Source organism: Plectropomus leopardus, chromosome 13 (assembly GCF_026936395.1).
Source record: "Plectropomus leopardus strain MGB_pleo_1.0 chromosome 13, ASM2693639v1, whole genome shotgun sequence".
Classification (NCBI taxonomy): Eukaryota; Metazoa; Chordata; class Actinopteri; order Perciformes; family Serranidae; genus Plectropomus; species Plectropomus leopardus.
Window position 1 is genome coordinate 28,999,958 of NC_142188.1, and position 26,037 is coordinate 29,025,994.

Below are 26,037 nucleotides of genomic sequence, written 5' to 3' on the forward strand. Positions count from 1 at the left end.
CAATCTCTAGGGAGTGAGGTATCGTTTATTCACTTAGTACAACATGAGCACACATTTTATCATGTTCTGAGCACTGCAGACACAGAAATTTACTTCAGGTCAGCTATAAATGAAAGGCTATAAAATCCCGTGGCATAAATAAGGGTCACATATGTACAACAAAACAATTTTGGCCAGAGATGATATACTTGTGTATAGTGTAAAATGACATAATTCAATGTCATTACTGCAGCCATTTTCTGCTTTTGCAAACAACAGTATACAAGGGCATGTTTAACAATTTAGTGGGTAGAACCATTTCAGCCCTGTTAAAGGGTGCATACCTTATAGGAGTGCGTACCTGCATGCACGTGGCCACTGTTCTATTAAGGGCAGAATGGCAGTGATGCATACCGCTATTACTTCCACCCCTTCAGCCTCAGTCTGCCTGTGGAAGTTTACAGGAGCAGAGCGTTAGCAGGAAATGAAGGGAGAGAGTGCAGAGATGCTCCGCACAAACAAACACTCCATCCATCCACTCAGCTGGAGTGTATGAGGCATGAGAACGGGAATCCATACAGCAGCCGAGCGAAGGCAGTGATGCAACCAGCATACCAGCGTGTTACAGTGCAGGATGGGATGGTTGGGGGGGCCGCGGGGTTGAGTCCCCTGTGGCCTACTGTAATTCGAAGGTTATTTTCTATGTCCAACCTTTGAACTGTGCTATTTCTCTGCTGAGAACAGGCAAAATGGAATCTGCTCGCTGCTGATTTGAACTAAATTACGTGTGTGTGTGACCAGGGTCGGGTCTCTTTACTCAGGGCCGAGCCAGTTTTACCCCCTCTCTCCTTCCCAACATTCCTCTTCTCATCGGTCACTTCCTCTCACAATCTGACTTCCTCATCAGCCACATAGGGAGAAAAAAAAAACACTTTAAAACTTTAAATACATTTAGCTGTATATATCCATGCCAAAACACACACACGCACATACCTTCAAACATGTAAATAGGCTGCATGAAATGAAATATTTTCTCTGAGAGCTCAGGTGAGGAGCAGGAAACGGCCTTACATAACCAGAAAGCATTCACTGAATCCTTTTTCCCCGAAGTGTAGCTATGAAAAGGAACCCTGAGGCTGGGAAATGGCTCTTTTTCATCTCGCCATGGTAGCATGCATGCACTAAGTATTTCCCATCTGTGCATCTATGAGATACAGGTAAACAAACTAAACATCCGCGACCAAACACACACATGGGTTCACACAGCGCTCAGGAGCAGACGGCGTGTACAATGTATTTATGCAACACAGTTCACTATCTCTCTGTGACTGCTGTCAGAGCTGAAGAGTTTCTTTCTCAGGGTTTCTCTGGGTGTTGACCCAGCGTCCACTCAGGAGGATGACTGGCAGCTCCCTGCGTCAGCATCCCGTCCTGATATTGGTCTGCTGAGGTCCCAGGGGCGGGTCCTTTGGTCAGCTCTGTGTTCAAATCTTATTGGACAATGACTTGCATGTAGGCGTGATTGTGTGTGTGTGTGTGTGTGTGTGTGTGTGTGTGTGTGTGTGTGTGTGTGTGTGTGTGTGTGTGTGCCTGGGGTTTGTCCTCATCTTCCCAGCGGCAAAGAAAGAAGGCAGGCAGCGTTAGTATGCGATGGCCATATTTAGGCAAGAGTTTCATGACTTCCCAGACACTTCATTGCTCCCACTCTCCCTTTCACACTGTCTGTGTGTGTGTGTGTGTGTGTGTGTGTGTGTGTGTGTGTGTGTGTGTGTGTGTGTGTGTGTGTGTGTGTTTTGTGGGGGGTTCCATCCAAGTGTAGTGTTTTGTGTTTGTATTTGAGTACTGCACAGTTTACATTAATGTCATGCCGCTGAACTCACAGTTAAGTCATCTCTGTCACTCTCACATGTTTCTGATGGGATTAATACATTTCTCTCATTTCTCCCTCTCCCTGATCCTCTCTCCATCGTTCTTCATCTTTCATTTTCTCACCCTCTTTTCCTCCCTATCCCTCTTCTTCCTTGCTCTCTGTTCTTTTCTGCCCCTTACCATCCTGCCCCATCCTCCCCGCATCACTCTTTTTTCTCTCTCTTTTGCCACCTTTTTCTCACATCCTAACTCCCTACCTCCCACCATCCTCACCCCTCTTCCTCCCTCCTCTGTCCCCATCCTCTCCTCCAGGGGAGTTGTTCATGGCAGACGGTCGGCTAAAGGAAGCCCAGTTCTGCTTAGCCGAGGCCAGCGCACTCTTCCCCAACTCGTACTCCGTGCTGCTGCAGCGGGGCCGTCTGGCTGAGCTCCGGGGCCAACTGGACGAAGCCAAAGGCCTGTACGACGAGGCCCTAGCCATCCATCCCACAGGAGAGCGCATACTTGTGCACATGGTGAGAGACAGGGAAAGCTTTAGAGGCTGATAAATTGAATTTGATGTAACACTGTGTTCATTGGTGAGTATGCACATACAGACGCACCCACAACATGCGTGGATACGCAAACAGATTTTAATTGCATTACTTGACTCTATTAGATTACCGCTGATGTAAGATGCAGGCCGCGTGTGTGCATACACACATCCATGCACACATGTTTAATGCTTTATTTGACTTCACTGAATTGCATTACAATGTTTTTGGCACAAGAACTTTACACACACAGTCATGTAGGAATGCAAACATTTAAATGTTGTTCTTAAATCCACTTAATTCAATCAGAACTTGGACAAAATTATACATTTTGTCAGGTCTTCGTAACTGTACACAAACACAGTGGGGGAGAAAGCACTCAGAAAATAAGTTACTTAAATACTTACAATGTAACAATACTCTATTACAAGTAGAAGTACATCATTCAAAATCACAATCAGTAAAAGTCAGGAAGTATTAAAGTACCAAAAGTAAAAGTGCTCATTGTGCAGAATGGCTGATTTCAGAATTATATATATTATATTACTGAATTATGATCAATGATGCACTAATATGCCACTACATCGCTTTAATGTTGCAGCTGGTAAAAGCTGGGACAATTTTATTTACTTTATATGCTGCTGCTTAGCTTCAACTATAATATTACATCATAATTTATATATTGTTTTGAAAATATTTTTAGATTTTGTATTTATATTCTGAATCCACAAAGTAAAGTTATCAACTAAGTGTTGTATTGTAAAATGTACAAAATTAGCATCTAAGATGGAAAGGAGTTGAAGTATGAAGTAACATAATATAAATGGACTTACTCATGCAAACTACAGGTGCTTCAAAATTGTACATAAGTACTTGAGTAAATGTTACATTTTACTACTGCAAACACACCACCAAACAGTACACAAACACACAGCCAGTTGGTTAAGAAGGTGTACTTTCACATGATGTCATCTCGAGAAATATCTTTCTTTCCATGCCAAGTGATTGCATCTCAACAGGTAGGCTAAAAACCTGGCATCTTTAGAAATTAATGACACCCCACTGTTATGTGGAAGGCAGTGATGCATTGCTATAATATTGCAGAGAAAAAGAAGTGGTCTACCGCAGTAGTCTTCCCTTAAAAGATGGAAAAAGTGGTTGCTTGCAGTAAAAATGTTGAAAATCAATACCATAATACCTAACCTTATTTTAAACAGGATAATACTAAACAAGTATATGAATAAATCACATAGATAACAATGTCTTTGCTTTGAAAGGGTTGACGAATCAATATCAACTGGAATATCTGTGATTCTTCATCAGAGCATTAATGTATCCTGGCATGTTTTATCAATATCTAATCAATACTTCATTAGGCTGAATCAGGTGTGTTGGAAGAGCGGAACACAATTCAATCAAAATGCTGAAGCTGTGTTGCTATTAGCTGCTTATTTTAGCTTCCAATATGGAAGTAAAAACAGCCACTCATTAGCCTACTCTTTTGAACCTGAACAAACTTTGAATTCTTCTGTTTTTTTAATAGGTTACAGAGAATGTTAGCCTCCTATACTCAACTTTTTTCTCTGCTGTAGTACCTATAGTCATTTATAGCAAATTATCCTCATATACTCATCTGTGTGGTATTCACTTTCTGAAAGGAAACAGAAAGGTTGACTGATAAAGTTGGCTTATATCTTGTGCAATTCAGCAGGAACAACAAGTTTGGCTTGCTAATAGCTGTTAATACTAGTTGACAGTAGCAATGGCAGCTGCTCATAATCATTACTCTTTTGGAACTGAATAAATCTGTTCTGTTTTTTTAAAAGGCTATCAGCCCTATAAACTCAGCTACTGTATGTAGTAGTAAGTAGGCTTTGTCCCCATGAAAAGAAACAGCAAGATTAGTAGCTAAAATTAGCATTTTACATGTGTAATTCAGCAGACATTTTTAGACTAGCTTGCCATTAGCTGCTACTATTAGCTAAAAAGTTGGCAGTAACAATGGGCAGCTGCTCAAAATCCTTACGTTTTTGGAAAAACATTTGTTGAGTTCCAAAAGACTATAGAGTAATCTAGCCTCATATACTCAACCACACTGTATGTAGTGATAAGTGTTGTCTCTTTCTGAGAGGAAACAAAGGTTGGCTGATTAAATTTGCATGTTTCTTGTGTAAGTCAGCAGAAATGATTAGGCTAGCTTGCTGTCAGCTGCTAATATTAGCTCTCAAGAGCAATGGCAGCTGCTTATAATCAACACATTAAAAAAATAGAGTTGAGTTCCACAAGGCTACAGAGTAAGTTAGCCTCATATACTCAGCTACACTGTGTGTAGTAATGAGTATTATCCCTTTCTGAGGGGAAACATAAAGGTTGGCTGATAAAATTAGAATATTTCCTGTTTAATTCAGCAGAAATGATTAGGCTAGCTCGCTATTAACTGTTAATATTAGCTCTCAAGTTGGCAGTAGCGATGGCAGCTGCTCATAATCATTAATCTTTTTGTCACTTGTGCAATGCTGTGCTGTGTCAGTGTCAGAATTGTGGTCATTATAGTTCAAATTATCACATTATGGCGCTGGTGCTGATTTGTTGTGGGCAAACTTCAAATTTCACAAAATAGAAACAAACAGACTTTGGTCCATAACCAACAAATGATAAATTCGGCTCAAAGACTCGCCTTCTCTCTCCTGATCACTCCCCCACATCTCTTTCATCTGAGCAGATCCTCTCTCTCTCACTTCCGCACTAAAGAGATCCTCTCTCGCCCACTTCCACCCACTCCCTCGCTCCGGCTCTCTCCCAGTCTGTCTTCCAGATGATCCACTGGATTAACCACAGCTGCTATGACCTTTGAACTCTCACTGTTGTCATGGTGAAAGGACCAGAGAGGGATATTCCTAAATCCACTGACAATGCCGGACACACGCTCACAACCACACATGCACACAATGTCTGTGGTCTCCATAGTGACCATAGATGTGCTGGTTGATATCTCTTTGACTTGAGTGCTGGCCACCTTGTGACCACATAAGGCTAATGCTTTTGCTCCGACTGTGCACTTTAATGTGGATGTGTGTGTGTGTCTGCGTGTGTGTGGAAGTGCAGTCCCATTGGGGTAGACGGAGGTACGCTACTCTTCCATATTTGGCCTGTGGGAGAACCAATCCCAGGGGGTGAGAAGTTGAAACAAAGCCAGCTGGCAGTGTCCTATACTCTGGGTCTCTTACAGGGCAGATGTGTTCTTAGTCTGAAAGTGTGTGTGTGTGTGTGTGTGTGTGTATGTGTGTGTGTGCGTGTGCCTTCCACCATGGATTTGGCACATATGGACCTTTTTTTTGACTTGTATGAACCTGCATTAAAGTCCACATTTTAGTAGGTACTAATAGCCCAAATACAGAAACACTGCTATCTTGAGTACTACATGTTGTGGATTATACAGCATATCAGACATGCTAATGGAACAGTAGGGTAAATACTTCTTTGCATTGTGATGGAGCCTAAGTGGGACAGTGTGTGGGACATTTTTATTTGGATCGCTCCCCATATTTCTGGCTCGCATCAGCCTGCCAGAATACAACCTACAGTTGCTGCCGCTCTGTGGCTCTAGATTCATGCATTTATTTTTACACTGTATCTGCTGTGGACACTTTGTGTGCCGGTGGCCCATTTATTCTGCTCTGCCTTAAGGGGAATTCTGGTGATATTCTTGGTTGGTATTCTTACACTTGAGCTATTATTCTGCAAAAGTACATACTGTACTTTCCTTGACTGTCCTTAAGATCTTTTTTTTTGTCGTGATTCAGGCCACACATAAAACAAGATGTGCCCCTGTTGTGGCTTCACAATGAAATCCTTCTGATTTTCTTTGTGGAATATTTTTTATGGACACTTATTATTTGTCACATAGGCGTTCAGATGAGGACCCACATGCAGAACAAAAAGGGCAGACAGGTGTACAAACAAAAAGCAAGCGAGCTTTAAGGCAGATGAAAATGTCCAAAATAGAAGTAAACACAGAAATAAAATAAACTGAAACCAACAAGGATCACAAGGAAAAACTCAGGGGTGAAGACATCAGCAAATGTGGGGGACACAACAGGGAGGACCGCAGACAAAGGCAGACACACTGATATATATACACAGGGAGCCAATCACATGAACGAGACACAGCTGGGGCAGGTGGACACAGGGAAAAGGAGGGAAAAACTGGGACTGGCTAACAACCAAAGGTGCAGCAGGTAACACAAACATGGAGCAAACAAGACTAAAACAGAACAGGTTTGTAGGGAGGACTGAAAACAGAGAAGGACAAACAAGACTGATAAAAGACAGGTGCGATAGAAAGCAGGAGGGAAACAGACAAAGGCAGGGACAACAGAGGACACAGAAAAACATAAGGGACAGTCAGAACAGGTTAGGACTGTACATCTAGTGAGGGACAGGTGAAACTAATCAGGGAAACGCAAAAGCAGGAAAACACACAAAGACAGGAAGTAAAACCAAACATTAACCATGAGGAGTGATGCCACAAAAAAACAGGAACATATCATAAATAACAAGGTAAACACAAACATAAAAACCCAAAATTAAGTCCACACTATAAGAGAAAACCCAAGATCTTGACTATTATTATTATTATGAAACAGTATTAAGCCTCAAGAGCTTTAGACTTTAAACATTTTATTCAGATTTTTATAGCATAATGTCTTTATTCAACATTTACAGTGTAGATAGAGACAAAAAATATATGGAGAAAAAGATTATATGCACCACTCTGTGCACCACTAGAAAATTAGCCTGCTGCTCTCTCTTTTAATACAGCAGTCATTTTTATGGCCGTTGACAATGGAAAATCCAAATTTCCTTTAGATTTTAGAGCATTTTGACTGACACTGACAGCTAAATTTCCCCCTGTAAAAGCAGAACAAGAAATAAAGTAAAAGGATTTTTTTCCTGAGGTTTATGCACAGCATCACCCAAGCCAACCAGAGTGGAGGGAAGTCGTAATTTTCTCCACAGTCGCCACAGCAGATGAGGAAAGGGAAATGTGAGTAAGGGAAACCCATAACTGGAAGCCATACAGAAGCTCAGCAGCCCCTGCGGTGCGGTTCATAATAAGAACACCACCACCATCTTCCCTTATTCACCGCACACCACTTTACTCACTCCACCTCTACATATTAGCATCAACCATGTCCACATGGTCTTTGAGTGTGTGTGTGTGTGTGTGTGTGTGTGTGTGTGTGTGTGTAGGAGTGAGAGAGTGAGAGAGAAATGCAGTGATCAGACAGTGACTCACAGCTCTGGTCAGCTGCTGGTTTCAGAGTATTTTTGGATGGATAAGGGTGTGGTAGTGAAGGGAACCAGTATAGGATGTTGGCATGCTGTATGTGTGTGTATGTGTGTGTGTGTGTGTGTGTGTGTGTGTGTGTGTGTGTGTGTGTGTATGTGTGTGTGTGTGTGTAAGATATATGGTTGTGCTAATGGCTACCTACAGATTTATAGTTTAATGTCACAGCCAGGTTGTTTTAGTCCACAGGAGTCTATTTTGTTCATCTATCACAGTATTAGCAATGTCAGCTTTTACAGATTTGTCTGTCTGTGCTGTTAACCTCATTATGGTAAGTGTATAGTTGACGTGTGTGTATGTGTGGCATGCGGTGTGTGCGTGTGTGTGTGTGTGTGTGTGTTCTGATGGGTAGCTGATCCTGAAACACGGCCCAACCTGGCTTCCGGCGATGGCATGAAATGAATCTGACCCACTCCCAACATCCTCCACATCTCATCCCTCCTGTTCTGAAGCTGAGCCTGCTCTGAGTCAGCCTCACACACACACACAGTTAACACACACCCTTTACTTTTCCTCCTCTCTAGCTGAAGCATATTCATACACCGCTTCACATATGCATGTATACTCTCAAGGACAAGGACTTTTGCTCATTTAATTAATCGCAGTCCAATTATCAAATGCCCCCCATCTCTCTCTCTCCCTCTCTCTGTCTTTTTCTGCCTCTCTCTCCTCTCCTCTCTCTGTGTGGATGGGGGTGGTTGTCAGCTGATTAGATAATGCAAATACATTATTTATAACACTTTGCACGTTCTTGCCGCTTTATGGGATTGCCTAGCAACCAGGGAAATATATTCTATTGAGCAAGACCTCTGATAACCACGGAAAGGGAGAGAGAGAGAGAGAGAGAGAAGGAAGGAGTGTGTGAGAGAGTGAGAAAATCGGGGGTGCAGAGAGACGATTGGGAGTTGGCTGGTGCCTCCGTTGCTATGTATGGCTCATCTGGGCTCACTTATTTTTTCCGTTTTCTTTGACACCTCTCTCTTTTTTTCTCTCTCCATCCCCCTCTCTGTTCATTGTTCCCAGTTTAGCTTTTCTCGCTCGCTCACACTCTTCTTTCCTTGCTTTCTTCCTTTTCCTTTCCGGTGGCTCCTCTATCACCCCTTCCTTTCATTCCCTCTTCTTCCCCTTCCTGTTGCTATATTCCCACGTGAGTGTGTACAAGTGTGTGTGTGCCGCGTTGCATTTATACTGCTGTATATTTATATATCAGCTCTAATTTGAGGGAAGGTAAGGATGCACTTTGCAATGCAGAACTCGATTCCAGACACATTGTATGCTGTTTATTTTGTCTCATGCACGCTGAATACGTACATACACACTCTTATCTGCCATGTAAACATGCCGTTCAGGTGCATGCTGACGTTACATGCTGGAAATGCTTAAGATGTAAAGGTCAGCATGGTCCTTATCATATGCTGACAAAAACAAAGAATACCAGCCAAGTCACCAGAAGAAAATATTGGCATTGTACGTTTCTGCAAACCATGAATATGTTACATCGGCACATTTCATACATATCATATCAACATTTCTAAAGTGACGGTTATGAGATGACTTTGTCCTCAGGAAAGGAGGGGATGGTGGATGGCCTGTCACCGAGGTGAGATGCCTCTTTTGCTACAGACCACTATTTGAGACCAACTGTTTCCAGTGGCCTTTTACGCACTGAATGTGTGTTTCATAGGTAACTGTCGCTGCTGGATAGTGCTACATACAGCAAATGTTTTTTACCTAGACATCACTGTTTCATGCCCGGATTGTGGCATGAAAAGGGGTAGTTTAGGGGAGACATCCCTGCTTTTTGTTGTGGGGATAGTGGCATGAAAAGTAGTTGGGTTTTTTTTAATGTTTTTTTTTTTTTTACTGAGACAAAGCTGTGTTTCATGGGGCGATAGAGGGATGAAAAACAGTTGTTTTTACCACGCTGTGTTTCCAGTGGTGATGTGCTTTGAAAAAACAGGTATTTTAAACCAAAACAATCTTTTCCTATCTATAACCAAGAAGTTTTTATGCCTATTTATAACCCCACATTAAGCATAGTGTTGTTTCTCTGTAGAGTTTCAATGTATCCTCGACAGTTTTTTCTGGCTGTTGGGTTAAACATACTGTAGACAGCAGATTCAATGAAAGTGTTAAGAGGTTTTCCTTTTTAAGTTTCAGGCAGAAGAAACATAGAGTCTGGGCTTTGAAGATTGCACTTAGTACAAACAACATGAAGCTTCAATGGAGAGTTTGAACGAGCAAGAATATATGACAATGTCAGACAGATGTTATAAGATTATTATTCCAGTTGTATAACCACATTATGAATAGTCTAATATCCTTAAGAACATCTCTCAAGATCTCCAGTTAAGTTTGTACTGTGCCCGACTAGCTGTTTTCTGATTTAGTCTATGCTAAATAAGCTGCTTGTTGTATCTTTGTACTAAAAAAACAGATTTGGTTTTGGTATATGAATGGGTTAATAAGAAAGGAAAGTTCAAGTCAATATGAGGTAAGAGGTAAATACAACAGCCTTGGTTCACCTCTCCCTGCCAGCTCAGACTTAACCACTGATGGGATTATAGGTTCAGGTAGAGGCCCTCGACCTGGTTCAGTGGCGGGGCAATGGGCCACTGGGTTACACTGTGTATGTGTATTAGATGTTAGCCTACAGCGGTTTAAGAGACGGCTTTTGGATGACATAACGTCCTCTGGTTGCCATATTGTATGATTATGGACCTCATGACCTGAACCATGCCAAGCACACACTTAACCCTCTCTGGACTAAAACTGTTATACCATCTACCCAAACCTAACTTGTTATTCTTATTGTCCTAATTGTCTCGACAGCTACAGCTCTTCAGCTCTGTCAGTAGCATGGCTGAAAACAGCAGATTGCAAGTCTAAATTTAGAGTTCAGCTGTCGCTACACTGTCTAGAAGACATTAATTTCTGGGAACTAATCCATATGACCATTTTGTTACTGACTGATTTTGTGGTTATGTCGTGTATCTAGCTAACCAATGGTTTGGTCAGTATCTCGTTAATTACATTTGGATCCACTCAAACATTTGTTTACAGCTGATGCTATAGCTTTGAGTGTGTTCCTTTATGCATTTGCTGGATTTGCATCCAAGTATTAAATAATGCAAACTATAATGAAAAGTTTTTATTCTGACTTCAGGCAGAAAAAAGTTTTTAGTCATAAAGAAGTTATCCAATAAATATTTTTCCCATAAATAAATCTCTGTGGTTACTGCTTAGCTGTAGTTGGTACGTTTGTATATTACAAAGTAGTCCTTTTTGTCTTTGCACAGTATGAAATATGAATAATATCAGCTGATACTGAAGAACAAAAACTCATTTCCCCAATGCTAATCAATTCCATAATCAGATCTCTGTTGGGTGTGTTTGTTTGTGACATTCAAGAAGCTTTTCTCAGTCCCCTCAATCTAGCTGATGGAAATACGCTTAATTAAACGTTGTGTATTGTTTGCAGCATTTCAAAAGTTTGCTTAAATGTAGCTTGAAAGATGGATGAAAACACCACTGCCCACTCGCTCAGTTTGGCTCAGCTCAGCTCAGTTGTGCTTTAATGGCACGACAAGAAACAAACCTGCGCTGCCAAGCACCATGGGATCAGCTAAGGTAAAACTGGAGACAGATGGCTGAGAGTAATTAAAGAAAAACCAATAGATACCAGTTTTATCAGTGCATTGCCAGAATCACTTGGTAGCAAACTAAATGTTCTTGAGCACACATTTGGTCACTCACTTCTCCTATCAGCTCACTCCCTTGGACATTTTTCTCCCTACTTTTTCATTCCTACTCATTTTCAGTTCTTGTTCAACGTTCTCTAATACCCTTTTCTGTCAAACTTATAGGAATAGTTCAACATTTTGGCAAAATGCTAAGTTGCTTGTTTTACCAAGACTGAGATAAGAAGATCAATGGGGTTAGATACTGAGCTAAAACCAGGACACTGTTATCCAAGTTTAGCATAAAGACTGGAGGCAGGGCACTAACCAGGCTTCATCCAAAATGAAAAAAAACCATCTAACTAAAACCTCTAAAGTGTACTTACATGTTATATTTAGTTTATTTTGCCGCTACACAAACAAAAATGCAACAACTTTGTGTGCAGATGCAAATAAAAAAAATGCAAACCCTTTCCCAGTCTTACCACAAGAAAGGCCTTGTCTTACCAAACACAGTGAGAGAAATCTGCATATCGCCACGGAATATTCCATTCTTGAAAATTAGTGACATACTAACTGCTGACAGTGAGAGGGCTAGCACAACACCAGGACAAATTAGAACATGTCATTGTTCTGACAACTCATAATTTTGAGGCCCCTATAATCCAATCAGACTAAAGGGCCAGTCCAACATCCCAGTATCCTGAAAACAAATGTTCATTGCTTGGAAGGACCTTTTCTCCAATAGCACTCTCTCAGACCAAAGCACATGGCTAATTACTATGCAGAGAGACATCGCTGGACCTACCTGATCTTTACCCTGGTGTTCTTACCCTTACCCAGACCAAAATCAGTCCTCGTGCTTAAACCCAACCAACTGAAGGCAACGAGTACAAGCCAATCAGAAGCAGAGTGCAGAGAAGGCCGGGCCATGTCTTTAACTTAGTAGAAAGGTCCTATGATGTCATTCAGCATGACAGTGAACCATGTGCTTTGTTGTCTGTTTGCTGAGAAAAAAATTCTTAGGAGTAATGCACAGTTGTTTTGGCATAATGGGCCTTTGGACACATCCTCTTTTTCCTCAGTGGATCATTTATTTATTGGACTATTGGGTCTTCAGAATTATAGGCTGTCGGAACAATGGGCAGTCCACCCCGAGTTAGTCACAAAAGCTCCCTGAGCTTCTTTCTATTTTCTCCATACAGTGCTGTTTACTCCCTTTTGTTTACAGGAATGATCATCTGATTCAGTTATTTAACTGAAGAGGGAAACAAGCTAATGGTTCCACCAATTGCTCACTCATCAGCTTGATCACTAAAAGGATAATAAGTTGATCCAGTTCATTTAAAAGACATATTTGTACTGTCGACTACTGTGTTATATCTGTCTGTTAGCCATATCTCTTTGGTGGGGAGGTTATACTTTGACAGATGAGGTGAAATAAAACGCAATGGTAGAACACAGCGAAGCTACGACAGCTTCCTCCATTTCGGATATTCAGGCATTTAATTACTTTAAATGTCAGTGTGGCCGAGACAGAGACAGATTACTTTTGGTTAAAGTGGTGAATATAAGGTGTAACAATTATCACTAAACAAAGTCACTAAAAAAGAATTGCTAATGCTTAGTCCCAACAAGTGAATCCAGTTATTGTAGTGATTCCATTGGAATTTCGTATGTTGCTAATAATTTTGCCATTTTAAATGCTGGTGTGACCAAGCTAAAACCAAAACCTATACAGTACATCCGAGCCATACATACAGACCACTGAAAGTCACACAACCTACATTATAGTCAGAGACCCTAAATGAGAGTAGCCTTTTTGGATGGTGGATGAACTCTGGTTTGTCAAGAAATTGCTTCAATGTATAACTTCTGCTGAATCACAAATTTTCCTTTTTACATCTTTGTTCATGTAAAAAATAAACAAGATAATATTGTTTAAGACAAGAACAAGGCTGGCTGTCTCCCCAATACTAAGCTAGGCTAACCATGTCCTTTAGCAAGCTTTGTACTTAATGCACAGATGTGAGATAAATATCATTCTTTCAATTTCATTCTCAAAAAGACAGTGTTGAACTCTTCCTTTTAGCAATTTACAGACAGCCACTGGTGAGTGTGTGTGCCTTCCTGTCAGCTTGTCTTGTTGGGCCTCTCCTCTGTTTCAATCAGACCATAGTGTACGGTAGTGTTTATTTGATTGAGCTGCTGGCCTAGAAGGATCAACTTTTCCATAGTTACCAGCATAACTGACATGTGGCACAGATGGAAGGGTGGGAGTGTTGGTGTGTGTTTGTGTTATCCCAGTAGCTGGCTTGTTTATGCTAGAAATGTTGGAACAATGTAACCCCTGTGAGTCTGGAGACAAGAGCACAGACAGTAAGATGTGGAAGCTAGTGGCCAAACCGGCGGCAAGGAATACATCATCCTCCTCGAGCATACACCCACACACTATCATGCATGCACACTCATATAGATGCACACACACAAGCTGGCAACCCTGTTTGCACATCCTGTGACAGGTTTTCTCCGTACCCAAGAGTTTCAATCCATCTTCCTCTGTGTTTTCCTGACAGCAGCAGTGAGGAAAAGGAGAACGGAGTGATATTGTGTGTGTGTGTGTGTGTGTGTGCTGTGTGTGTGTGCTTTTATTGAAAGTTGCATCAGAGCCCCTAGACAGCTATGTGAATTTCAGCCCAATTAATCTGGAGCTTGTGAGCAGAGACTGCATAACAAGACTCGTCTGTCTGACCTCAGGCCAGCTCAGTGTGTGTGTGTGTGTGTGTGTGTGTGTGTGTGTGTGTGTGTGTGTGTGTGTGTGTGTGTGATACAGATAGTCAAAGTAAGGGAGAGGATGATATAGTGCAAGAGAGGCTGCCTGTTGTCACCTTGAGTGTGCATGTGACACTATTGCTTGTATACGTGTGTGTGTGTGGGGGGGGGTTTGACTCCATGCTGTTGGTCAGTTGCGTGACAGCCTCTTCTGCCGGGCTCTCTAACACACCGCACCCCAACTGAGCTGAGCTCCGAAGAGACACAACAGTCTTTCACATTCACACAAAGTTCTGCACGACCTTTAACGCGGTGACAGCAGATATCATCCATGATTTCCTTCTCTGTCTTGCATACTATATACTCCTTCACACACACGCACACACCCTCATAGCGACACTTATTTTTCTTACACATCAGCTTTAACAAGCATTTATCCAACTCACATTTCCAAACTGTTTACATGATAGTGCCAGTGACACACTTCTTGTTGCTTTCTTTCGTAGCTTTTTAAACAACATATATACAGTACTGTACATTCATACACTATAAAATCAGCAAGTGTAGAGATTGCATGCATACCCACCACTTTCCCTGGCAGAGCCCTGGGCAAGTTGTAATCGCCTAGCACGCCACTGCAAATGAAGACTTTGGAATAACGTGTCCTTTTAAGGAACATGCCACTGTCTTTGAATGTTTTGGGCAATAAACTCATTATTTCCAAGCGTTTTTATACAATTTTAGTAGTTTTTCAGCCTTCCAATATAGCTAGAGTTCAGTCATTCTAATATGTAAGAAACTTTCTTAAGATTGGTAATGAGCAGTGTTAGGCACTGCTACATTCGTTAGTAATGAGTAGTGTAAGGCATTATAATTTGGAATTCAATTAATACATCACATTTCGACTTTGACAGGGGTGTCAGCTTTTTCACTTTCTTACTGAGAGACTGATGAATCACTGATATCAGTTTGGTCTCTCTGCATTGGACAGACTGGTCTGGTAGCTACTTGTTAGCTTGTTAGCTACAAAGTTGTCTTATTTACATGTTTGTGTGTTTTAGCTGGCTTGCCAATGTTAGCCACTAGTAAACCTACATTTTAGAATTGTTTTGTCTCATTCAAACTTGGAGGGTTTTGGAACCATGGACGTATTAAGAGAACTGGATACAGTAGCCTATTGGAGGCAGGCCCCCATTTATTTTTATACAAGTAGCTCACTGAAATATGAAGCCAAAAAAGTTCAGCTGCCATATATAAAACTACGCAGTTGATTGGCAGTGCTTCCGCACTGTGTGGCCAATACAGCAGATGCCCAAGAGACTTCCAGCTACTTCCAGTTTAGCACTTTGCTAACTTGAATGGGGATAAAATCAATCAACTGTGCAGGTCTTCCAGACTTTCCAATTCTGATAGTGAAAGTCATTTCACAGGGTTTTGAAGTTCAAAAATGTGTCCACTAATTTAAGATGTCTCTTTCACAATAAAAGGGTTACAAAAAAAAGTATTTTTGGGCCCAATGACATTACGTAATGGACTGGGTAGTTGCTTTTCCACTGTTTAGCCACTACAAAAATTTGCTTCAAAGCCTGCCACTCTTCCTAGGAGTCTGACTATGTGCAGTTACCATTGCTAATGTTAAGCTAGCTGCTGGTGATCAGCAAATGTTGGTTATGCAATGATGCAGTTTATACTTCTAAATAATTAGATTGCACTTAAATGTTCCCTTTGACCAGCAGTCTGTCCTCCAACTTGAACAGGTTAAACACAGCATCAGCTTTCATTACTGTGAGCGTGTCTGTGTGCACAACTCCCAACATCATCTCTCAGCAGACAACTGCTCCTAATCTCACGATTTGTGGATTTTCTCCCTTCAGTTGTACAATCCCAGTTAAATATGACTCTAGTAAAGTGTAGTACAGTTGGCTGTTGTTGCTGCATTTTTTCCTTTTTTTCCAGTGCACAGGACAGCAGGCATTATAATCCAAGATTTGGCTTTTTTTTTTTTCTGCAAAAAGCCACCATCTGCTTACTTGAGCTTATCATGCTATGAAAAATGTTTTAATGGTAGACATTTAGGATGAAAAAAAAACATCAGGGAGGAGTTACTGAAGTTAAATGCAATATTACCGTTATGTATTGTGAAAACGAGAGCACGCCACAGGTCAACTTTTAGCTCAGAAATGGGTCTATCAGCAAGTGGATTGAACCACTTTGTTCCATTTCGGTCATCTACTTACTGACTTTTTTGTAGTTACTTACAAACCTAAATTTCTTATATTTCCCCCTTTTATCCTTCTGTCCATCCAGGGGCGGCTGCTGGTGAAAACCGGGCGTGTCCACCTCGGAGAGAAGGTCCTCCGTGATGCTGTTCAGGTCCACAGTACCTCCCATGAGGCATGGAGCGGCCTGGGCGAGGCCCTGCAGTCTCGGGAAGCCAGCCAGGCCCCTGACTGCTTCTTGACTGCCCTTGAGCTGGAAGCTTCCTGCCCCATCCGCCCCTTCACCATCATCCCCAGGGAGCTTTGAGGGGCCAGGGCTGGGGTGGAGGTTTGGGTTATAGGGTTAAGGAAATGACCTGTTGTTGGATAATTATACACTAATGCAGATACATTTAAAAGTAGTGCTGGGGGGACAAAATATTCCTTGAATGAAAAGTTTGACATTTTGGGCTCTTAGCTTTCTTGCCAAAAACTTGATGAGAAGATCAATACCACTCATATCTGCCAGTTAAATATAATGTAACAGCCAGCCTATTATACTTTTCCTGATTTTCTGTCAAATATAGAAAATGTTACAATATCAGATGTTCATGTTATACATGGTCAAAGTTTCAAACAGTGAGATAAACATATGTAAAAGTAATCTCCGTCAGCAAAAAACTCAAAAAACTGTTCTGTATATTCTGTTTCCAACAATTTTTTTTTCTGCTTTCGAGACATGCTGCCCAGTTAGCAGGGAACGTTCCCACAACACTAGCAGACATTACCTCCAAGTTGTAATAATGTTTCAAAGAAATATTTTGATGTAATTTTCAAAGACTCTATTCAGGATGTTTATCATTTTAAATAATCTTCCTGTAAGGTCAAATGCCAACCAAGACATAAAGTTTTAACTTTACCTTCTGGTAATGTTTTGTTGATGTTGAGAAGTGACAGATCATAGAATGCCCTTTTATGAAATGTTCCCACAATTTTACATGAGAACAAAGGAAAAACACTTTTTAAAGCAACATCAGAAAATGTTTTCAGGATGTTATTAAGGCTTGAGATTGAGATTTAGATTGTTATATGATATGTTAACGACAACAAAACATTTTTAAGGTTCTTTGGCGTTCATGGAGAATGTTACCCAAACTTTAGTTTAGCGTCTAAGACAGAGGGTGATAACAGGGGTTCCAATCAAGACTTTCTCACAAATAAAAGGTCCATTTCCACCCACTTCCGAAACGACATATATCATCGTCATAATGCAGTTTTAAACATTTCCTGTAAGCAATGAAATGATCAAAGTTTACTTGAAAACTTTGTGTTTAGGTTTAGAAAAAGCATGGTCTGGCTTTGAATAAGTACTTTCCTTTGTTACTAATCTAACGTCACTAGCGTAGTATGCCACACATAGGCTACTAATACACTACGCTACGTTGTTATTTTAAAAAGTCATCACTGACTTTGGGCCACAAATACCATTGTTACGGTATGCAGATCTCTTGTATTATTTAGACATAGCCAGGCTAGCTGTTTCCCCATTTCCAGTCTTTACGCTAAGCTAACATAATTACCTCTGGATTTAGCTTCATATTTAGAGAGCAGATATGAATGTGGTATCAATCTTTTTACACAACTTTCAGCAAGAAAGTGACTGAAGTGTATTTTCCAAATTTGAAGGCATTCCTTTAACAAGTATTTATTTAATGTTTGTTGTCAGTCTCTGTGAATTTCATTGTCATTCTCTCAATTATCAATCTTATTGTCCAAATACTATATATGAGCAGTCCTAGCATCCATTATTCACTGTTAACAAATTATCAGTTGAAAAATCGCAGAAAATTACTTTTTTTTTTCTTCATGTATTTACACAAAAACAATGACATTAATATTGAACAACAATACTGTTTGTGCAGAAAAAGCAACAGGGGCATTCAGATGTCATAGTGATGTACTGTATAGATAGAATAATGTTGTGATGTAAGTACTGTAACAATGTACATCTCCTATGGAGTTATAAGTCGTAAGTAATAGCTCTTTTGCAATTTTGTGACAAATGAGTAATATTTGTAATAATCAGAATGATGTGATAGCAATTTAATGGTTCATAAATAGCAGAGATGTGCTGGTTGCATCCTGACAACATAGAATGTTATGCAGACACAAAGATTATATATATATATATATATATACCTATCTCTCTCTCTCTCTCTCTATATATATATATATATATATATATATATATATATATATATATATATATATATATATATGCTATTGTCAGTCACAACAGCAGCTCCACTTCATCTTTATTTTAGCCCTTGATGTATTTTTGATGATCATGTTGATTGACGCAGCTTTCATGTACACACACACAAACACCCCCACTGTCTCATCTTCAAATAAGAGCTCATATATTTTCGAGCAGGGACAATATCACTCCATATGTCGTTGTTTTATGTGTAAGCCTGTTTGTGCATGCAGTATGTCTTCATTTTATGTATCTTCACTCATGTGTGTTTGTTTTAAACCATCCCTCTGGGGTGTTATCAGTCCCTATTCTGTTTGTTCGGTACAGTAGGCGACTCATACACTCATAATGTGTGTGTGTGTGTGTGTGTGTGTGTATGTTATTCCTTTTTGACTCATCTGTTCGTAATGCTCTCCATTATAAACAACAATGGCTTTTAAAAATCACTGCTGGATGCCGCGTCTTCACCTGCCTTGTCACTTGTGACTAATGGACATCACTTCCGAGTGCCTAACCACATTAATGTGAGCAGTGGGACTGGGCTGCCGGCTTATGTAATACTGCCAGCACACTTTTCTGCCTCCTCCTCTCTCTCTCTCTCTCTCTCTCTCTCTCTCTCTCTCTCTCTCTCTCTCTCTCTCTCTCGATGTCTCTCGCTCTCTCCCGGCTTGCCTGATGTGATGTGATGTGGCTTGGTTGCCTAGCAGCCATCCCCTTGTTTGAGTAACTGGGGAAGCAGAGAGATATCTGGTCTGCTGAACAACACTCACACAGACACACACACTCGGCAGATAATGCCCCCGTTGTGTGGTTTTACAGGCTTGACAGTGTCTGTTTGATGTCTGCTGTTACCATGTGAGGTATGAGCCAGCTATAATCAATGTCTCAGGATGGTGTAAATTGATTTGTGTTATGGGAAGAGTCTTTGCTCCCAGCAAAAGCCCCAGTTCTTAACCCTTTCTATCCCTGCAGGGCTACAAACACTAATCCCTACCTTCTCTGTCTTTTCCTTAAACTCCACAGTCGCCCACGTCCCTGTCGCTCCAGGCATTTAAAAAAATCCCTCCCATTTGTCAATACTTCGATTTCCATGCAGGAATTATCGATCACTGTCGCCTCTTTTCTGCCGTCCGAAAAAAAAAATCTATTTTTACTTTTTCCCTCCTTGCTCACCGGCTCTCCCTTGTTCCATCCTCTCCTCATTAGCGCTGTGTGTGACACCTACACAGGGGCTTCGGGAGATGAATGGTCTAATCCCTGTGGGTAAGGAGTGAAATATTACATGGTGTGCTCACACATGCACTAATACACACACACACACACACTGACAATGAGAGACACATGAACACATTGTGCGGTACAGTACAAATGCTTGAATACACTCGTGCGCGCACACACATGCCACGGTCTTGACAGCTCTAGTAAAAGGAGACAGATTAATGGAGGAAGCAGCCTGCTGCAAAGCCTCTCAGAATGACAAGAGGAAGCTCTTTTCACTGGACCGAGCGTCACCACACACACACACATACACACACACACACACACATAAATATATACAGTATATACACCTGGGATCAATGAGCTAATCTTATTGTGTTTGTGCGCCTGCGTCATCGTGATGTCAGAGCACCCAGGTGTGTCGCTCTGGTTACGCCGGAGCATCACAACATTGTCTGTGTATGATATGAGGGTTGGCAGCAACTGGTGTCAAGTGTTCAGTACTTACTGTACTTTAATGGCTGCCTGAGACACACACACAACCTCCACACACAGCTTTGTCAAATAAGTCACAGCCATATTGGATAGAATAATGACCAATAACGAAGTGACGATCAAGGGTAGTGACCATATTGTGTGTGTGTGTGTGTGTGTGTGTGTGTGTGTGTGTGTGTGTGTGTGTGTGTGTGTGTGTGTGTGTGTGTGTGTGTGTGGGCCTGGTATTCAGGTCGCAGTGGTGTGTGTTGATGCCAGTCCTGCAGGGGCATATGGAGGGCATGGGCTGGGTGGTGTCGGTGCAGGGCGCCAAGAAGGAAACCATAAACCATCATTGTGATGTCCAAACAAGGCCAGGGAGTCATGGCTGGGTGAGGGGTGTGATGGAGGTTATGAGGATCAGATGTGTTTCCGTAATCTCATTTATAAATAAAATGACACACTACAGTAGACGTATACATAGTTCATGCCCCAAGGGGCAAATGTGTTCCAGCGGAGTTCAAAGCACATGTTGATGAAAGGAAGCATTCATGAGGGTGTGAGAACTGCCGAAAGGTCAGGAAAAACACAGCACATTCTCAGAAATACTTCAAGTCATGTCAAAATATCAATTCTTGTTTACCAAAGATTTCACAGTCATTTTATAGACCTGCTGACCCTGTTTATGAGGAATTTGAAGTAAAGTCATGCCATGTGGGATGGGTCAACCATGTTCCTGGGATTGCACTGTGCTATCTCTGTTGCTAAAGTCCAAAACAAGATATTTTACGGGGGCATTGGTATGTGAGTGGAGGTATTGCATCGGGGTCTGTAATCCAGCCTTGGGCTGCCAAGTCATATGGCTCTCATGTTGATTATCATGATTAGTTCGTCCAAATACCGTCGCTTTCCCACTGTAGCAGGCACAATAACAGTGTGATCCCAGGAACATGGTGAACCCATCCCACACGGCATGACTTAAAGGTGTGTAGGATTCGGTTAGCATCAAGCTGTGAGGTTGCAAAACTGAAACTATCTCCCATATGCCTAAATTGACATATGGGAGAGGCAAGGCAAAGTCTGGCCCTCATTAGGGTGCCAGTCCCCCCCCCCTTCACCAGGAAAATACTTTTATTCATTTTTTAAAAAAACAGCATTAAAATAGTGCATTATCAAAAAAACTTCAGCGGGAGGAGCCCCAGACCCCGAAACAGAGGTCCATGCAAGCTCCTACTGTCCTCAAATCATAGAAATGCTCTTGTGTACACCCTACCTGTGCAGGGCAGCTGTGACCGGCCCCCCGCCTCCCATTATTTTGCCAAAGTGGCCCTCAGGCAAAACAAGTTGGACATCACTGCCCTACACTGGACCTTTAACTTCACATAATCTATAGCTGCTGTTTATGGCTACGACATCTTATCTAACTTAATACATGCTATAATACAAATGCATCACCATGAAATCCAGGAATTAAATTTCTACTGGTGGCTGAAAGAATAAAATGACATTTTTGGAAATCACTTTTTGTTCTTGCTCATGTGCATTAAATATTAAGTCAGCTTAGCAGAAACAGAGAAACAGCTGGCCTGGCTCAATCCAAAGGCAACAAAATCTGCCCACCAACATTTCTAAATCTTCCTCACAATAGTACCTCACATAACTCTCCATAAAACAACAACTTGTTGGTTTAACACTTAAGTCTAAGTCTACAAATTAAACAAACAGATTTATAACATGTTAATTAGGGAGCTTAAGAGGAGCTGGCAGGGGTGTTTCGTTCATTTTGGACCGAGTCAGGCTGGCTGTTTCCCTGTTTGAGTCTTTATGCTAAGCTAACAGCAGAAAACAAAGGGCAAAAAGGTCACGTTTTTAGACACAATGCAGTCATTTGCTGTGCAACCAGATCTGATAACCCTGTCTAATGATATGAAATAAGTGTTGACTTATCCCTGCATTGTTGCCATCATCTGCCTCATTTTTGGACTTGCTCTGATGCTCATTTATGAGGTTGGCATCGTGAAGCGCCGTGCCTAATAACGCTTCAGCTTGGCCGGCACTGTGCTCTCTCTTCCATCAATCACTCCAGCTCACCTGATCGGCCTCCAGCACTCTTGGTACACGTCCACGCACACCACGACAGTGCCAGCACCATTACCCACTTAAACAATGACCCCCTTGTTCGCTAACAGTGGCCCATTGCAGCTGATTAAACTTTTAAATGTCATTTAATAAAAGTGTAACGTTGCTCCGATGCGTCTATCAGCAGCTCGAGGGGGGTAAAAGGATACCTGGTCACCCTCCCGGTGTGTCACACTGCCCGCTAAATTCTCCAGCCGGCTAGTCATCACCCTTAGTGTGGGGATGTGGTGATGAGAGCGAATGTGACCTGGACTTAAAGGGGACACGAGGGAGCAGCACCTCTGAACCTGCCACCTCTTTGTTTGACCCTCTTTCTGCTGGCTGGAGTCGCTCAAGGTGCTCATGTTAACAGCGAGGGAGAAAAGGAGCTTTCTGTGATACTGGGAGGCCATTTTAGTTCAGCACAATGTCACTGACAAACAAAGGCTCCTCTGTTCGAGGGGTTGTTTGTTTGGCGACCTTAAGCAGCGACTCAGCAGCTGATAATGGCATTTGTCCCACACCAGTATTGGATTATGGGTATTTTTTTGTGCACATTCTTAAGAAATTTCAGCGGTCTGCTTTCGTCATCATTCTGGAGCAGGGTCACATTTTCTCAGCATGTTGCCCCGAGTTAGCTGTTAATTTGACGTCCTTGACTATGGCCCAGCTGTGCCAATGAGTAGCAGGGTCACCGCTGCCAGAAACACAGATTTACTCCAGACCTCACTGATGTGCTACACCGCTTCCTGAATGTTGACCGGATCTCATTAAGCTGTTTCGGTTGATATTCGGGCTGCTGGTGCGACCTGCCCCTGACACCAGATGTTCTCATGACCTTTAAATGATATAATTCCACCGTGCCAACACAACTCACGTCTTAAATCGCACTTAAAACTGCCTTCTTACCACTGAAGACAGGAAACACAACCACAGATGAAAAGATAATGTGTGTGCGGTAGGTTTTCTGCCGTATCCTCATCATTTTCTCTGCGGAAGTCCACTTTTAGAGCTTTCACTTATTGCATTTTAAATACGGATGGCACAAGAAGGGAGTGTATGTGTGCACGTGTTTGCAGGTTTGCAAGTGCATTTTTAAAAAAGCAAAGGATCAAAAGTGCATGCGTGCGTGTGCATTCGTGGCATTGTGCGGCTGCGTGCGTGCTCTTTGAAGCAATGTGTGTCTACGAGGGGGGAGCTTGATTGACAGCGAAAGACAGGGTGCCTAGCCGTGCCTGTGGTCGAGGCAGGCTGTGGGAGATGGAGGGTGTTAAGTCGTCAGTATGAGGCATATGTCAGAGATCAGTGCAGGACCGTGGAGATCACTGAGATGAGAATGGAGGAAGAACACTGGGGGGGTTGAAAGAGAGAGACAAGAGATTACTGGGGGCTTGATGCCTTGACCACAGGCAGAATGGCTGCGCATCACACACAAACACACACACACAAACACACTCACACACACATCCCTCTCATTGCGTCTTCCTCACAAGCAGTGGATCCACATGCCCAGCCTTCTAGAGGCTCCATGCAAAGCCCCGTGTTAATAAGATTGTCTTCCTCTCCGGGTGGAAGTGTGCGCTCCTTTGTTTCCAGAATAATGACGGGGGAATAAGAGTCCAGCTCTTGAACCTCCTCAAGCTCTTAAGTGTCTGCAACTGAAGGAAAACAGAGTGGAGGGGATTAAAGTCGGCCAAGTAGATGTGCCATGATAATGTCCGTGCAGCTCGCCTGACTGTTGTCCCAAACAAAACACTCCACTGATGTCAATACGGGTGAAGGAGTAAACGCCTTGTGGTGTATACTACAATATGTCACATGCTCTAAGATACCCTTTCACTAACAAATCGTTATTGAAATAAGCCTCTAGTCTTAATTCTCCCTATGATTAATGTCCAACATGCCGAAGCACCCTTGAGCAAATGACAAAAACAATCCCTACCAGATTTAGGGATGCTGTTCAGCAACAGACCTTTAGTGTTGACACACAAGTGGAGGTGTTTGAGGCGTTTTGTGGATATGAGCAACTCTTCACCAAAGCTAGATTTCACCTGTGACCTCATCGCTCTGTGAGTCACTCCATGATTCTGTCACATGACTCAAATATAAATAAAAACGCTCTTCTGTTATCCATAGACTGTACAAAATAATGGGCATAGCCACTGTGATGACACCTATTGGTTTGTGGAATGCTGTTTTGAAGCTTTGAAGGATGGCATTTTGACATCTTGGATTGTGGGAGTCTGAAGTGGCCATATCTGAACCATGGATGTATAAAAAGAGCTGGATACAGTGTTGAAAGCAGGGCCCTATTTAATTTGTGTAATTTCAGGGTAAATGGAAACCCACCTACTTACATCTGTACTCTGGGCTTACATCACTAAACCAACATAACCGTACAAACCTATGTCCCCTCGTAGCTACATGACCCTGCTGTCACTCAAAGTGGCCCTGTCCTTAAAAAGGCGTAATTTTAAGCCTTGATAAAATTTAAACCGTTTTTTTTAAATTGCCTCCATAAAGTTGTCATGAATATTGAAATTAGTTATAGAGGTCAAAACTGTTTTTGTACGCTTAGGCTGTAAAGATGTCTATGTCTGCTGTAAAGTTGGGCTTTTTAGCATGGGGGTGTAGGGGGACTGACTTGGAGCCAGCCTCTTGTGGCCATTAGATGAACTGCAGTTTGTGCCACTACTGCATAGACGTCATCTTTCAGCACTGGAGATCACAGCTTGGTTCTAACAAGCAGCTAAACCCACAAAGATTCCTCCAGTAACATCATAGCACTCATGACCCCACTTTTCTCCTCTTCTCTGTATAAGCAGCGCACAATATGAACAAGCTGTAAACAACATCCACATATTTTCATATTATAGGATACTAGAATACAGCAAGGTGCTCCACTGATGATAGCTTGGGAAATTTATAGATTCTTGCCAAACTAGTTGAGTGTCTACATCCAAATGAGCTCAAAAATAAGTTCATAAAGTAATGTGACTTTCCATCAATGAAGCAGTTATATTATTGTTTTTCTAATTGTGTTACGATGATTCCTTGCCACAGTCTGTGTTGCTATGGGTGATTATTCATGCTCTAAAAGCAATATAACACTAAAATAAAGCTCAAGCAAGTGGGCTCTAATTATCATAGCACATATTTCCATCCTTGGATCCGATAACAGAATCTGGGTGGGCAGAATGGATGAATATAAGTCTCCGCTCCCTCGACAACTGTCTTACTGGCTGTGGCACAAAATTTTGCCGCTCTTAGGCATGAGTGTCTAACTCTATGAATATGAAGCAGTGCTGACAAATTGCATGCATGCTCAGCAAAACCCTTCTCTGAGGAAGTAAACGATAAAAAAAACACTGTCCAGGATCACACTAACAAATCTGCAATGTTTGTTTGTTTTTTTTTATTGTGGTGCCTATCCCCTGTTGTGCTGTAATCTACACCGCCATTATGTTCCACACAGAGGCGATTCCTATCGCCGCTGTTCCCTGTGTCCCGACATTATTGGCTGTGTTTGTTTGTTTCGTGAAAAGAAAAGAGTATGCGGAGTAGGTAGCGATAAGAATAGCTGTTTTAT

At 41.8% G+C, this 26,037-nt stretch overlaps 1 protein-coding gene across 1 annotated transcript in view; it reads left to right on the forward strand.

The window, feature by feature from the left end:
- Window positions 1-19,084, forward strand: part of ttc7a (tetratricopeptide repeat domain 7A) — a 55,846-nt gene extending 36,762 nt beyond the window's left edge. Inside the window, exons 20-21 of the mRNA XM_042502243.2 lie at window positions 2,161-2,363; window positions 16,491-19,084. Coding sequence (XP_042358177.2) covers window positions 2,161-2,363; window positions 16,491-16,709 — 422 coding nt within the window. The 3' untranslated portion in view covers window positions 16,710-19,084. The remainder of the gene's footprint in view (window positions 1-2,160; window positions 2,364-16,490) is intronic.
- Window positions 19,085-26,037: the final 6,953 nt, after the last annotated feature.